At 53.5% G+C, this 12777-nt stretch overlaps 7 protein-coding genes across 7 annotated transcripts; 3 read left to right on the top strand and 4 right to left on the bottom strand.

Annotated features, from left to right (window-relative positions):
- Positions 1-101: 101 nt before the first annotated feature.
- Positions 102-1580, top strand: JCM15063_000729 (uncharacterized protein; the record flags this gene model as incomplete). Its single annotated transcript, XM_076679686.1, has 7 exons — positions 102-194; positions 292-556; positions 621-670; positions 754-1020; positions 1113-1187; positions 1254-1360; positions 1451-1580. 7 exons carry the CDS (start codon positions 102-104, stop codon positions 1578-1580), a joined length of 987 nt encoding a protein of 328 aa, XP_076533234.1.
- Positions 1581-4411: 2831 nt separating this feature from the next.
- On the bottom strand, positions 4412-5779 carry JCM15063_000728 (tyrosine-protein phosphatase; the record flags this gene model as incomplete). Its single annotated transcript, XM_076679685.1, has 4 exons — positions 4412-4839; positions 4914-5277; positions 5365-5503; positions 5568-5779. The coding sequence occupies 4 exons, from the start codon at positions 5777-5779 to the stop codon at positions 4412-4414; spliced, it is 1143 nt and encodes a 380-aa protein (XP_076533233.1).
- A 783-nt stretch (positions 5780-6562) lies between these two features.
- JCM15063_000727 (eS10 family ribosomal protein) lies at positions 6563-7183 on the top strand (the record flags this gene model as incomplete). Its single annotated transcript, XM_076679684.1, has 3 exons — positions 6563-6614; positions 6683-6825; positions 6908-7183. The coding sequence occupies 3 exons, from the start codon at positions 6563-6565 to the stop codon at positions 7181-7183; spliced, it is 471 nt and encodes a 156-aa protein (XP_076533232.1).
- A 316-nt stretch (positions 7184-7499) lies between these two features.
- On the bottom strand, positions 7500-8531 carry JCM15063_000726 (uncharacterized protein; the record flags this gene model as incomplete). Its single annotated transcript, XM_076679683.1, has 2 exons — positions 7500-8066; positions 8133-8531. The coding sequence occupies 2 exons, from the start codon at positions 8529-8531 to the stop codon at positions 7500-7502; spliced, it is 966 nt and encodes a 321-aa protein (XP_076533231.1).
- Positions 8532-8684: 153 nt separating this feature from the next.
- JCM15063_000725 (CRAL-TRIO domain-containing protein) lies at positions 8685-10418 on the top strand (the record flags this gene model as incomplete). The annotated part of the gene is made up of 6 exons (XM_076679682.1): positions 8685-9221; positions 9288-9353; positions 9433-9557; positions 9637-9724; positions 9798-9836; positions 9918-10418. 6 exons carry the CDS (start codon positions 8685-8687, stop codon positions 10416-10418), a joined length of 1356 nt encoding a protein of 451 aa, XP_076533230.1.
- A 375-nt stretch (positions 10419-10793) lies between these two features.
- On the bottom strand, positions 10794-11705 carry MXR1 (peptide-methionine-S-sulfoxide reductase; the record flags this gene model as incomplete). Its single annotated transcript, XM_076679681.1, has 4 exons — positions 10794-10849; positions 10914-11235; positions 11316-11387; positions 11538-11705. The coding sequence occupies 4 exons, from the start codon at positions 11703-11705 to the stop codon at positions 10794-10796; spliced, it is 618 nt and encodes a 205-aa protein (XP_076533229.1).
- Positions 11706-12112: 407 nt separating this feature from the next.
- Positions 12113-12700, bottom strand: ISD11 (Isd11p; the record flags this gene model as incomplete). Its single annotated transcript, XM_076679680.1, has 2 exons — positions 12113-12146; positions 12222-12700. The coding sequence occupies 2 exons, from the start codon at positions 12698-12700 to the stop codon at positions 12113-12115; spliced, it is 513 nt and encodes a 170-aa protein (XP_076533228.1).
- Between the last annotated feature and the right edge of the window lie 77 nt (positions 12701-12777).

The raw sequence follows: 12777 nt of genomic DNA, 5'->3' as shown, positions 1-12777 counted from the left end.
CAACTCGTGTTCATCCGCTGTGTAGAATACCCAGGCGCATTCACTGGCATACGCTCGCTTCCAATCCAACTCTGCTCGATCGACGAGCCCAAAGGCGAAACATGGGATTGCGCGACTACTTCGCCGCATGCATGGGGTACGCCAACAAACGGCAGTGGGACCCAGAGACGGATCTTCCTGACTTGACGGGCAAGGTGAGTCACATTCGGCTACATGGGAACATCTCAGAGAATGAGCTCACCGAACAATGGATGATCCAACAATTCGTTCTCGACTGCCCTCAATTGCCAGGTCGTCGTTGTGACAGGAGGCAATACTGGATTGGGAGAACAAACTGCGTTGAACCTGCATTCGAAAAATGCGAAAGTGTATGTCGCATGTCGCAGCGAGGAACGAGCCCTCGAAGCGATCAAACGCATCAACTCGAAGACCCTCGGCACGAAAGACAAGCTCGTGTACTTGCCTTTCGACTTGACAGACCTCGACACGATCAAGCAAGCTGCCGAAACGATCAAACAGCAGGAAACAAGATTAGATATCGTTGTGAATAACGCAGGTCAGGGAAATTCTATAGGACCTCGAGAAAGCGAGACGCAATACTGAATCGCTTTGGGGAACAGGTATCATGGCATGGCCGTACAAGATTGTCAATGGAGTCGAAGTCCAATTCGTTGAGTTGCTATCAATCAACTCTCCCTCTTTGGTTGAATCGCTACTCAAACAAAGCTCCTCCTCCTGAAAAACATGCGACAGTGGAACCATCTTGGTCACTTTGCATTCGTGCACTACCTCGAACCTTTACTTCTCAAGACTGCACGCGAGAATCCACCAGGTCAATCGGTTCGGGTGGTCAACCTCGCTTCGTTGGGTCACAAATTGATGACCAAACCGGATTTCGGCTCGATCGACGCCGCGAACAAATCTTATGGTTCGACTTGGAAGAGGTACGGTCAAGCGAAACTCGCCAACATTCTCTACACACACGAGTTGCAAGAGCGGTGGCAGCAAGAAAACATCAAAGTGAGACCAGGAGTTTCTATCTCTTTGTGCTCGCGATGCGAGACCTATGGAAAGGTTGTACTGATTGCACTCGTGTCTACGTGCGACAACAGGTCAATTCGTGTCATCCAGGGTTGATCTCTACCGAACTGCATCGAGGTCCCGCCGCTTCCTACGGCAAAGTCGCCGTGAGCTTTTTCAACTTGCTATCGAATCAAAGCTCCATGCTGAAATTCCTCGGATTTGTTACACAGCAATGGGCAAACAAGGTGCAATCGGGATTCTTGATGACGATTCCAGAAGGAGCGAAAACCTCGACCTACCTCGCAGGATCACGCGAGGTCGACGAACTCGATTTCAGGTAAAATAAACCTTTTCTGTTTCGCTTGTCCTGCGTGAATTTTCCCCTTCCCGAGCTGAAATAAGGTGGTACTGTTGGATGATTTTACAGGGGCAAATATTTCACCCCGATCGCGACCGAGACTCAACCTTCTTCTACGGCAAGAGATCGAGAATTGGCACAACAGCTGTGGAAGATCAGTCAAGATTTCGTCGATCAGCACGATCGACCTTCAGCATAATCCTCGCCTCCAATTCTCTCTCTATGTACATTCTTTTAATTCTCTTATCGCTCTCAAGCACCATGTTGTAGAAATTTTTTCCTGTACAATCTATATGGACGACGATGGTGTCGATTCGAGGTGGTTGAGCGAGGGTAGGAGAGAAGAGATGGCGAGATAGGTGCTGTCTGTCTTTCTTAGGTCTCTTTGTCTTCTGAGTTTTCTGCATCTCTTGCGTTGAACCTCGCCCTTCTGTAGAAGCTCGAATATCGTCTTCAACCTCATCCTTCAGCAAGTCTAGAGTCGCCGACCATCCTTGCTTTCGTATGTCTCTTCGCCTTGAGCAGAATAGGCCTGCTAGTTTCCCCTCAGCTCTTCCCTCTTGACATGGAATTGGTTTTGCACGTCTAGCTACTCTCGTCGCCCTTGGGTCCCGAATCTCATAGAAATTCCAGCCTGCGAATACAGCACTTTATGTGGGTCGATGGTACCGTTATGGAGCTGTTTCTATTAGACTGACCCACTTACTTCGCAATCGACCTGGAATAGCGACTCCATATCGACGATCGGATGAATGGCGACAAACTTAGGCTACAGGACCAGGCTAGATGCGTTCAAGGTGTACCATACACTGTTGCTCGAGCATCGTCCGATTCCTAATACAACGGGATGAAAGTGCCAGGTCAACAGGTTGTGCTACATTTCAAGTGATTGTAATTCGCGAGAGAAGTGACTCCGTGGAAGAGATGGCACAGCTACGAAACAATTACATTTGCGAACAGGTCAAGCAGGAGGACAGCCGGAATTGCGAAAACAACGAAACACCACCGTTCAGGTTACTGACCATCATCCTACTGCCAACGAGCCCTCTTTTTGCCCTTGCCGATGGAAGCGTTCGTATTCTTCCTTGGACTGAGTGCCGTTCTGGTCTTCTTCTTCTGAACGGTGCTGCACATCTAGGTCTTCTTCTTCTGAACGGACGCGTGAAGCGCAATGACATCTGCTAGATGTGCAGCACCGTTCAGAAGAAGAAGACCAGAACGGCACTCAGTCCAAGGAAGAATACGAACGCTTCCATCGGCAAGGGCAAGCGGCGTAATTTGCCGCTGACACCTGGGAGAATAGCGTACTTTGCTAGAAAGTCGCGAAGCTGTGAGGCAAGGAAAGATGCTCGTGCGTCAGGGTCGAACCGCAGACGTGTCTGTTACGAGTTGTGGGACCTGCCTGCGAGAACGTCGCTTGGTGCTTGGTGAGGTCGGGCGACTCAGGCCACGGAGTCGCTTCATCGAAATCAACGAGTGACACGAGAAAAGGGCTGAGCTATTACTGTAAATGACCACGGTAATCGGCGGGTCAGGGTAGGAGTCCCCGGAAATAGTCAAGCCACCTACTTCGGGATCCTTGAGTGCGTTTTGAAAGAATGTGCGGACGTAGGGGTCCTCCATTGAATTAATGGAGTTCTCAAACTCGTCACTTCCTGCAGATACCGCGTGATTAGCTGTGTGTCTACGCGCTGACTCTGTAAGGTGGCCATAGTCATCTCGACATCCACCTTCGAGTTCACAACAACGATAGGCCTTACAAGTGCGACAAGTGTGACAAAACATTCGCACGAAAGGTGAATGTTCATGCCATCTTGACCCACGATCTCTGTAAGGTCGTCATAGAATCATCTCGACGTCCATCTTCGAGTCCATAACAACGATAGGCCTTACAAGTGCGACCAGTGTGACAAAACATTCGCACGAAAGGTAAGATGGCATGAACACACTCGTGCGAATGTTTTGTCACACTGGTCGCACTTGTCAGGCCATTGTTGTTGTGAACTCGAAGATGGACGTCGAGATGATCCAATGACCACCTTACAGAGTCAGCGCGACAGAGATCGTGATCAAGATGGCATGAACACTCACCTTTCGTGCGAATATTTCATGACGCTGGTCGCACTTGTAAAGCCTATCGTTGTTGTGATCTCGAAGATGATATCAAAGCTTATACTGTTGAAGTCGATGCGCGTCAGTGAACAGCCGGGCGGTTGCGGACCTGATTCATCCCCACGCTATCCTTATATGTCTTGTCGCACAGTGGACATGGATATGGTCTTTCATCGCTGTGCGTTATTCGATGGTGGCGTATCATAACGCGCTGGGCGAATCGAATGATCGGGCTGTCGTGACATTTCACCGCGAAGGTGAATATTGCGTAGCCCGAGAAACGCAGAGCTAGAGCGTCATAGGACTCACTAAGAGTGGGAGAACAGGGGACGTAAAGGTCGGAGCAAAAGGCTGAAGTATGGTGAGTAAAAGAGGTGAGGAAAGAGAACAAGAGAGAGAGAAGATCCTCAAGGGATCAGAATAAGGAGGAGGCTCGTGTCAAGGGAATGAGAGCCGGAGTCCGAGAAAGAAGGATAAGGAAAAGAGAACGGCCCCCGCGCGACAGTCGGTGTCCCGCTCACATCGCGATGCTCCCTCCGAAATGAGACAGGCATGGACAGCGAGAAATTCGAAGTCGGGGTCTTTCCTATAGAGTATCCGCCTATAGCAATCACTGGCCATTCTTGTTCGATTCGCCTCGCCACTCCTATCGCCCAAGCAGCCTTCGAACCATTCCTAGAGTCAACAGTGATCGTCGGTGTATCCTTGACCATGCTAGATGGAACGGGCGACGACTGAGACCTAAGCACCGAATGAGAGAGCATCGATAGAGCAACGAGACCCTTGACCGTCGGTACCTTCAGCCCACGAGTCAATGTGATGGCTGGAGTCCCTCCCTCAGTCTCCTCGAGTTCTCTCATCACCCTCAAGCACCATATTGTAGACTTTTTTTTTCCTGGACGATCTAAATCGTTCGTCTCATGTTGTCGATCGTTCGGTCCAAGCGACTCGTAATGCTTCGTACACGAATGCCAACTGTTCTTTAGTCTGAACCATCGTCGTCCTCTGATCCCGGATCCCATCGACCGTGAGACCGACGTGATCAACTGCGCCCTGGATCGTCTGCTCAAACGGATAACTAGTCGGATTCGTTTCCTGAATCCGATCGACAACGTCTCGTGGTGGTACGGGTGACGACGGTGTCGACTCGAGGTGGTCGAGCAAAGGTAGGAGAGAAGAGATGGCGAGATACGTGCCAGTACGACCAACTCCTGCCGAGCAGTGCAACAGGATCGGTGCGGGGTCGGTTGAGGGTTCAGTAGTGGTCGATTCGCTCGAGAGTTTCGCATTGAGCTGGTTCATGCGCTGGATGAATGACAGTAGATGACTCGGTGAAGCAGGCACGCCTAGAGTACGCGACGAATCGTGAGTTTCTGAAGTTGACTAGAAGCGAGCGAGAAGGATGGCAAGAGTGGCGGACCATGATCTCTCCAGCCGAGGTACTCGACATGCAACACGCGTCTGCCCGTCTCGTCGCCATCCTTTCCAACTCTGAGCCAACTCTTCCTCTCGCCCTCGATCTTGTTGGTCTCGTCTCTCCCTTCGAATCGAACCCAAACCCCTGCGGTGCCTCCGTCTTGTCTGTCTTCCGAGGACCACAGCCATTCTTCACCAGGATGGTCTGATGGGAAATAGGGTGCACATTTCTCGCGATGCTGTTCGACCAACGGGGTCAATTGCACGATCAACTTGACTCGCGCGAGTTTTGGGTCGGGGTGCGAGAGCGAAGCGGGAGGATCGAGCAAGAGTGAGAGGAACGAAGGGATGGTGGATTCGATCGGACCCTGCTCAAGAGTGCATGACCAACAAGGAGCTCGTGGTCAAGTTCGAAGGCGCAAAGAAAGAAACGACTCGCGAACGGCGGGGCGAACCTGAGCAGCGATCCAGAACCGCCTCGGAACCAGGTTCGAGTCGAACCCCACTTCGGGCTCGCGGATGAGGGATGCATTGACGTAATACGGATCGGGCAGCGTGATGCGAGTTGAATCGTACGCGACAATGTCACCGTACCTGAATCGAAGGCACGAGCAGATCAGGGTGGAGGAGCGAGACGCGCGCAAGAATGACGCCGAACCGGTTGTTCTTCATGTGGGCCCTCGAGGTACCGACAGACATGGCAAAGCGATCATCGGGAGTATTGCCGGACGAGGTGAGGGGCGCGATAGAGGCGGGATCGGCACCCTGGGCGAGTGCGCGACGAGCGTGTTCGCGCATCGCAAGCTGCTGAAAGATGGTAGCGAACTCGGCGCGACTCGGGTTGAGACATGCAGGAATCGAGAGAGCCATGTTGCCTGACTGCGAGCGAGAGGAGAAAGAAGAAAGAGAGAGCCCTGAAGATGGAGGGGCCGACTTGCGAGAGAGCGTTCTCGCAGAGCTCCCGAGAATATCACTGCGCCCGAGCGAGGGAGAGTGAGCGGCGCACAGAACAAGACGAGCGAGAGCACAGGCGCGACAGGTACATTCGCAGCGAGAGAGCGACGGGCAGCAGGCGAAGCGAGAGAGGAGTCGAAGAGGAGGGGGGAGGGAATATGGACGCTGCCGCGAATTTCCTTTTGGCCTCACTCGCTATCCGTCCTCACGATCGCCAGTCACTCCTTTCGTAGTAAGTCTCCCGCTGGCCAGCTAGAGTCCATCTCGACCGCGACCGCTCGCCTCGCCCCGCGCCCGCGTTCACCGTCTGGCCGGTTCGCGACGTTTTTGCGACGTTTTTTCATTCGACCACTCGATCCGCTCTCGACCTCGCTCTCGGCGCCCATCGAACGTACGGTCTCAGATACCCCGATCTGCGAAAGAGCCGACCCCAGGCAGCGAGAATACAGGCCAGCAGGCGAGGAAAGGGAATGGACAAATCGGGCATTCGCGACGCAGCGAATTTGGCGCTCACGGGATACTCAGCGCTCGCCCGAAGCCAGGGATAGCTAGGCAAGGCGGTACAAACAGGGCGCGGCTGCAGGGCAAACACGAGATCAATCGGTGGGATGCGACGCACTTTACCGAACCGTCGACTGACTTTCGCTCTCCCGTGCACCTCTCTACCTCTCGCTCTCTTTCCCCTCAATCAGGCCCAGCATGATCATTCCTAAAGCCGACAGGCGCGTCATCTACGAGAACCTCTTCAAGGGTTCGTTCGCTCCCTCGCGACTCTCTCTCTCCGCTCTCGCTCATGCCTCTCTGCGCGTGCTCCTACAGAGGGTGTCCTCGTCGCCAAGAAGGACTTCAACGCTCCCAAGCACCAGGACCTTGACGTCAAGAACTTGTTCGTCATCAAGGCTTGCCAGTCGCTTACCTCGAAAGGTTTCCTCACCACCCACTTCTCGTGGCAATACTACTACGTCAGTCCCTGAATCTGGTTTCGTAACGTCTTGTGTGCCCGAGACTCAATCTACTCGCTACGATCGATTTCATGTCAAACAGTACGTCCTTACCCCCGAGGGTATCGACTACCTCCGCGAGTACCTCCACTTGCCCGCCGAGATCGTGCCCGCCACGTTCAAGAAGCAAGTTCGTGCCGCTCGCCCCGGTCAACAAGGTGGTGCCCGCGAGGGAGGTGCGTACCGCGCGCCCCGCCGTGACGGAGGTGACGAGGGTTACCGCCGCCGCAACCAGGAGGGAGGCGCCAAGGAGACGGGTGACGACTTCAAGCCCAGGTTCGCTGGTGTCGGACGTGGTGGACCTCGCACTGAGGCTTAAATTTTAAAATCAAAAGCCCTTCAGCCTGTGAATTTTTGTTTTGGTTCTCTTTTCCTTTTTCTCTTTTGAAATTGGAAAAGAAGGGAGAAACAAAGAGACCGTCTGGGACTCGTGGCTCGACTGCGAGAGTGGTCCCGCCTCGAGTTTGGGAGGAATGATCACTGGGTACTTCTTGTTTCATTGCTCGAAATGGAGTTCACCCGTTTTTCACTTTCTGTCCTCGTCACGTTACTTTCTCTCGTCGAGGCGATAAGGTTCAGGGGCGTTTCGAATCGCGAGGCTTTTTACAACAACAGTGTTTTGGGGAGTAGGAGAATCAAGTAGCTATCGGTTCCGAATCGTCCACCTTGGCTGCGATCCGTTTCTTTGCCCGCTCGCGTCTCTCCTTGGACAATCTCCCCGTCCTCCTACGTTTCTCCTGCCTGCCATTCCGAGCTGCTTCTGACAATGGCTTGTCGGCATCTCCAAACTTGATCGCGTTCAGTTTCGCCTTGAAAACCTTTTTGCGTTCCTTGTCTCTTTCCTTCCTGACTCTCAACTTCTCGAGTTTGTTCCACCCCGAAACCACGTCCTTCTCTTGCCCCAAGATCGGTTTGATTTCGAGTTTGAACGTCGAGTACGTGGGGTCTTGGACGAGGGAACGTTTCGGCAACCGATCACGTTTCGACCCGAGTTTGAACGGTCCTTTCACGATCAACCCTTCGTTCGGTTCTTTCGGTGGAGGGTCGGTACGTGGACTGCAGAGGGCGAGAGGTTTCGGGAGGACCGCGTCGAGGTACGCGAGGTGAGGCATTCCGAGGCGTTCACGTGTCGAAGTCGAAGGAGTTTGTAATCGACGTGACAAGACCCGACTCGTGAGTCGGTATGAAGGTGGATGAGGACACTGGAAAGTTTTTATCAGGTTAGTTTGCGAGAACTAGAACCGAACGCGACAGAATGAAACACTGACAGGGAGGGTTGCGGATTCGTCAAGGATTTGTTGACCAGTCACGGCGACTGATGCGATACGCTGAGCTCGCACGTGAACGATCTGGGGGTCTTCATCTTCGACAGAGCGGATACGAGGGTCTTGTCGATGCTGAGCGGCAGGAGGCGAGACTTCGCGAATCTTGACGCGCAGTGGTTCCTTGTCTGTACTGAACAACCTGAACGAGACGACCTCGTCGACTGCAGGTTCGGATGGAGCTACCGGCGGCGGCGGTGAAGGCGCGTCACGGAGTTGGGTTGAAACTGGAGGCGCAGAGTAGAGTTGTCCGGCGAGGAGCGCTTCGAGCTGAGCCAAGCGCTCATCGTTGTGATCCGAATCGCGGTGATCGTCGTCGTCGTTACTCGAGACGGAGCTTGCCATGTTTCGAGGCGAGTTCGGAGAAAGCGCTATCAACGTAAAAGTGTTGGAGGCTCGGCACCTTATGCCCGAAACTCCGTCGGCTCTCGGCGCCTGACCATTTTCTCTGTCTCTCTCGCTCTGAACTCTACGGCTCGGATACTCGGCACTCAAAGCATGTCTTCGTTTGAAGCGACGCTACCGCAACCTCCCGCGTCGAGCGAGACGCCCTTCTCGTACCCGGTCGCGCAGCCCGCCGCGAGTTCGACTCCTCTCGCTCCGCGTGTCGTCACTCCCGAACAGCAAGAGAAAATCGACCGTCTCATCGCGCACTTCAACGATCCCGAGTTCAAACTTCCGACGACACTCAAGGAACTGAAACAACTGTGGGTCAGCCAGGGCAAGGAGCAAGGCTCGCGCTTCGGTTCCCTGTTTGGCGGCACGAGCACGAAGCCTCAACCCCTCGATGCGTCTGCGCTCCACAAGCTCGACGAGGTTGAAAAGTGCTACTGGTCGTCCCAAGCGTTCCAGCGCTGCCTCCGAGCGACGAAATGGGACTATGCCAACGCCGTCAAGCGGGCCGAGGAAACGTGCGTCTGGCGTCGAGAGTTCCGCGTCGAGCAGATGCAAGAGGCCGACGTGACCCGCGAAGGCGAGACGGGAAAGGAACTCGTGTTTGGCTTTGACAACGACTGTCGCCCCGTGCTCTACATGGTAACATCTCCTGTCTTCATGCGCTGGTTTGTCACATGCGCGCTCACACCATCATCTCGTGATCAGCATCCGTACCGACAAAACACTCAAACTGGTCCAGACCAGATCGCGTTCGTCGTGTGGTGTCTCGAGGTAAGCTCAAGTCGTCTCACCCTCTTCGGAAATACGACGCTGAACGTCGCGTCTCGCATGTTGGACCCTCCCTTGACAGCGTGCACTCGATCTCGCCCCTGCGACCGATCCAGCGACGGAAATGTTGTGCCTCTGTATCGACTTTGGTGCGAACCTGAAAGATTCGAAATCGCAACCGACTACTCTGTCCCAAGCTCGCAAAGTGTCAGTCGAAATCCTCGTCCTTTTTTTCTCTCGAAACCTCGTGCTCTCTTCTGAGCTGATCCTGTGCTCGAGACTCTAGACTCGAGATCTTGCAAACTTATTACTGCGAACGGTTGGGCAAAGCGATCTGCGTCAACATCCCTCCCATCTTTTTCACCTTTTACAAGGTAACGAGACCTCCTTGGTTCATAGTCCGTTCTGCCCCAACTGAGTAATCTTTGATATTCGATCGATCAATAGCTTGTATCGCCATTCGTCGACCCCGTGACAAAAGAAAAGGTACGGCACAGACACATGCCGAGAAACCAAACTCGCGAGAAAAAAACCTAATCATCCCCAATTTTTCTTTCATTTCGACAGATTCGATTCATTGAAGGGACCGCCGATGCGACTTCGTTGATCCCGGCGGAACAACTGCAACGAATCTTTGGAGGATCCGTCAATTTCGAATACGATCACTCGACGTACTTCCCGGCATTGACGAAACTGTGTTTCGAACGCAAAGCTTTGCACCTCGAACGGTGGAAACGATTCGGAGGTGGATTATGTGGAGTCGATGAAGCGATCATTCGAGGTGGCAAAGAACCTAGTGGATCGTCTTCCTCTCGAACGGAGGAACCCTCGGAAGTAACGACGAACCAAGCAGAGACGGCAACACAAGAGGAAGAACAAGTTCCGACTCGACAACTCGAACAGGTTCAATTGGCTAAAGACGAATCACCAGAAGGCACCGTTGTGGATACGAACGAACCGACACCCGGTATTGCAACAAGCGAGGGAGGTGGTGGGGACAAGTTTGTCGATGCTCCCGTCGCGACAAAAGATCAAATCAATCAAGCCGTACCTGCTCTGAGCGCTTGAGACTCGAGACCGAAACAAAACGCAAGAACACAACCGGGGTTTTCTCTCTCTCTCTCTCTTTCTCCTCTTGCGAACATAGGCTTCTCTAGACTACATTTCTTCAACCTTCTTGACGACCGTTCGCACAGGATCTTTTGTACATTTTATGACGCCTCTTGTTCCCTCGCTGTCATTTCTAATCGAGAAGCTGTTTCTCAAATTTCGGACTGCGGGCGAGAGAAGAAGGAGAATAAACGATGTTGAGATCATAATTGTGACAAGCAAACAAGGATGGAGAAAGAGAGAGAGAGAGATCCGTTGAAGAACGCGAGCAAAACGTAAATGATGGAAAAGAAAATACACAAGAGCACGTAAAGAGGAGCCGATTACACTGAACTACCAGTGCAAGACGTGAGAAGGGCATTCGTATCCTCCAGGGTTGTGGTCGAGGTCTGAATGAGGGTATAGCCGTCAGTCTCGATTCGGGAACGGCTTTGTGAAAAGGGAGGAACTGACATTGTTGGTGGTAATCCTCGGCGTCCCACCATTTGCCTCCTTGCGAGATCTTGGTCGCGATCGGAGTCCCCTTGTAGTGCTCGTCCTGCACCTCTTGCATGACCTTTTTCGCAATCTGTTCTTGCGAATCGTCGAGGCAAAAGATGGCCGATCGGTACTGCGTGCCACGATCTGGTCCCTGTCGGTCGACTTGGGTCGGATCGTGCATCCGGAAGAAGAACTCGGTGAACTCGGCGTAGGACACCTGGCTCGGATCATAGACGACCTTGTACGCTTCGGCATGATCGGTCGTGCCACTGCATACTTGGCGGTAGTTGGGATTCTTGTTGATGCCAACGAAACGAAAGTCAGCTTCAAGCTCATCGTGAACGCATAGAATGGGGGGGAAGAAGCGGGACTCACTTCGATCGAACCTCCAATGTATCCGACTTTGACGTCCACTAGACCTTTCTTCATGTGCTTGCGAATCATGTGCTGTTTTTGCGAAGAACCCAGAACAATAGACGTCAGCCTGCGAGTTGTTGCCGATCTCGGCGTGCACCCGAGTGGAGGCTGCTTTGGTAAACAGCTCGCATCTCTCTCCGGTGTCGACCTGAGTGTAACACAAGCGAGATTGCGACTTGCCTCGCCACCCCAGAAGCACCCGTTTGCAAAGATGCCTTCCTCAGTCGTAGCTGGCGAAGATGGAGCAGGCAAGTTCTGCGAGGCGTGAATCGCGGTTGGCAGTGTCGGACCGTTGTAAGTGGGCATGATTCTAGCGCTGTTGAACAGGGATCGAGCTTTGCTGAACATGCACCGTAATCGGCGAGAGAGAGAGAACTACGGTGAAGGTGGCGGGGAAGAGTGAGAATGCAAGAGCAGACCGAATGCGAAACTCGCGTAATCGCGTCGCCCGCCGGCAACCGCGGAGTCCGGACCATCGCACCGCGCGCTCGCGCCACCATGTCGCCACTCTGACGTCCACTCTCGCTCTCGCATGCGGACATCGGAATGACCTGCGATCACCCACATATCTTTCGTTCGGGTCGCTCTTTACGCAATCCTCGAACGTACACCCTGGTGCCGTGTTCCGTCATCGGCGCCTTGGCCGTGTACAATTGCGCGAATACCGGAAATTCTGTTACAGTGTCTGGGCAGCCTCGTAGCTTCCAACATGGACGTCGAGTCTATCGCGCGATTACTCCCTGCTCTCCCTCTGCTCAAGGAGTCGCCGGTTGTCCTCCTCCGCCATAGCTATAGAAACACAAGAGCGCAACCATCATCAGTATCGAACGACCGAGAAGGGGGGACTTTCGATGAATGACTAACCTCGCTTCGGCACCAGCTCCTCCACCTCCCACCGACATGACTTTGCCTCGACCTTCGACGACCAATTTGGGTGCTTCGTACATGCCGTTGACGATGGCCGATCGCGCCATGACTGCGAGTTCGCTCAACGATTCCGAGTACCATGCCCTCAACCGTTGCTCGTTCGATTGAGCTCCTTCGACCTCTCGTGCAGACTCTCCTGCTGAAGGTGTTGGTGTCGATGCACTCGTGGAAGGAGAGGACGAGGTAGAGGCAGAGGCAGGAGAGTAGTTGGCATCGAGCAGTGCAGGCAACTCGAGGCGGAACTTGTCACGCGTGCGGCGCACAAAGTACTGCTTGAAGTTGTAACTCGCGAACGAGTTGGCCACCCGCAGTTGTTCCTTGTACAGCGCGAGGAGGTGAGTGCGCGTGATAGGAGTTGATGCCGAGATGCGAAGCTGACGCGGCAGCGCTGCGAGTGCGTGGGTGTGAGCGGGCATCTCCGAGTTGTGTGCGGCGTTCGTAGGGTTTGTAACGAGAGTGCAGCAAGAAAGGCAGGAGCGTTCGGTGTTTCTTG

This window comes from Sporobolomyces koalae, assembly GCF_050403365.1.
Source record: "Sporobolomyces koalae JCM15063 DNA, S_koalae_JCM15063T_v1_ctg25, whole genome shotgun sequence".
NCBI lineage: Eukaryota > Fungi > Basidiomycota > Microbotryomycetes > Sporidiobolales > Sporidiobolaceae > Sporobolomyces > Sporobolomyces koalae.
This window is presented reverse-complemented; position numbering and strand designations above follow the sequence as displayed.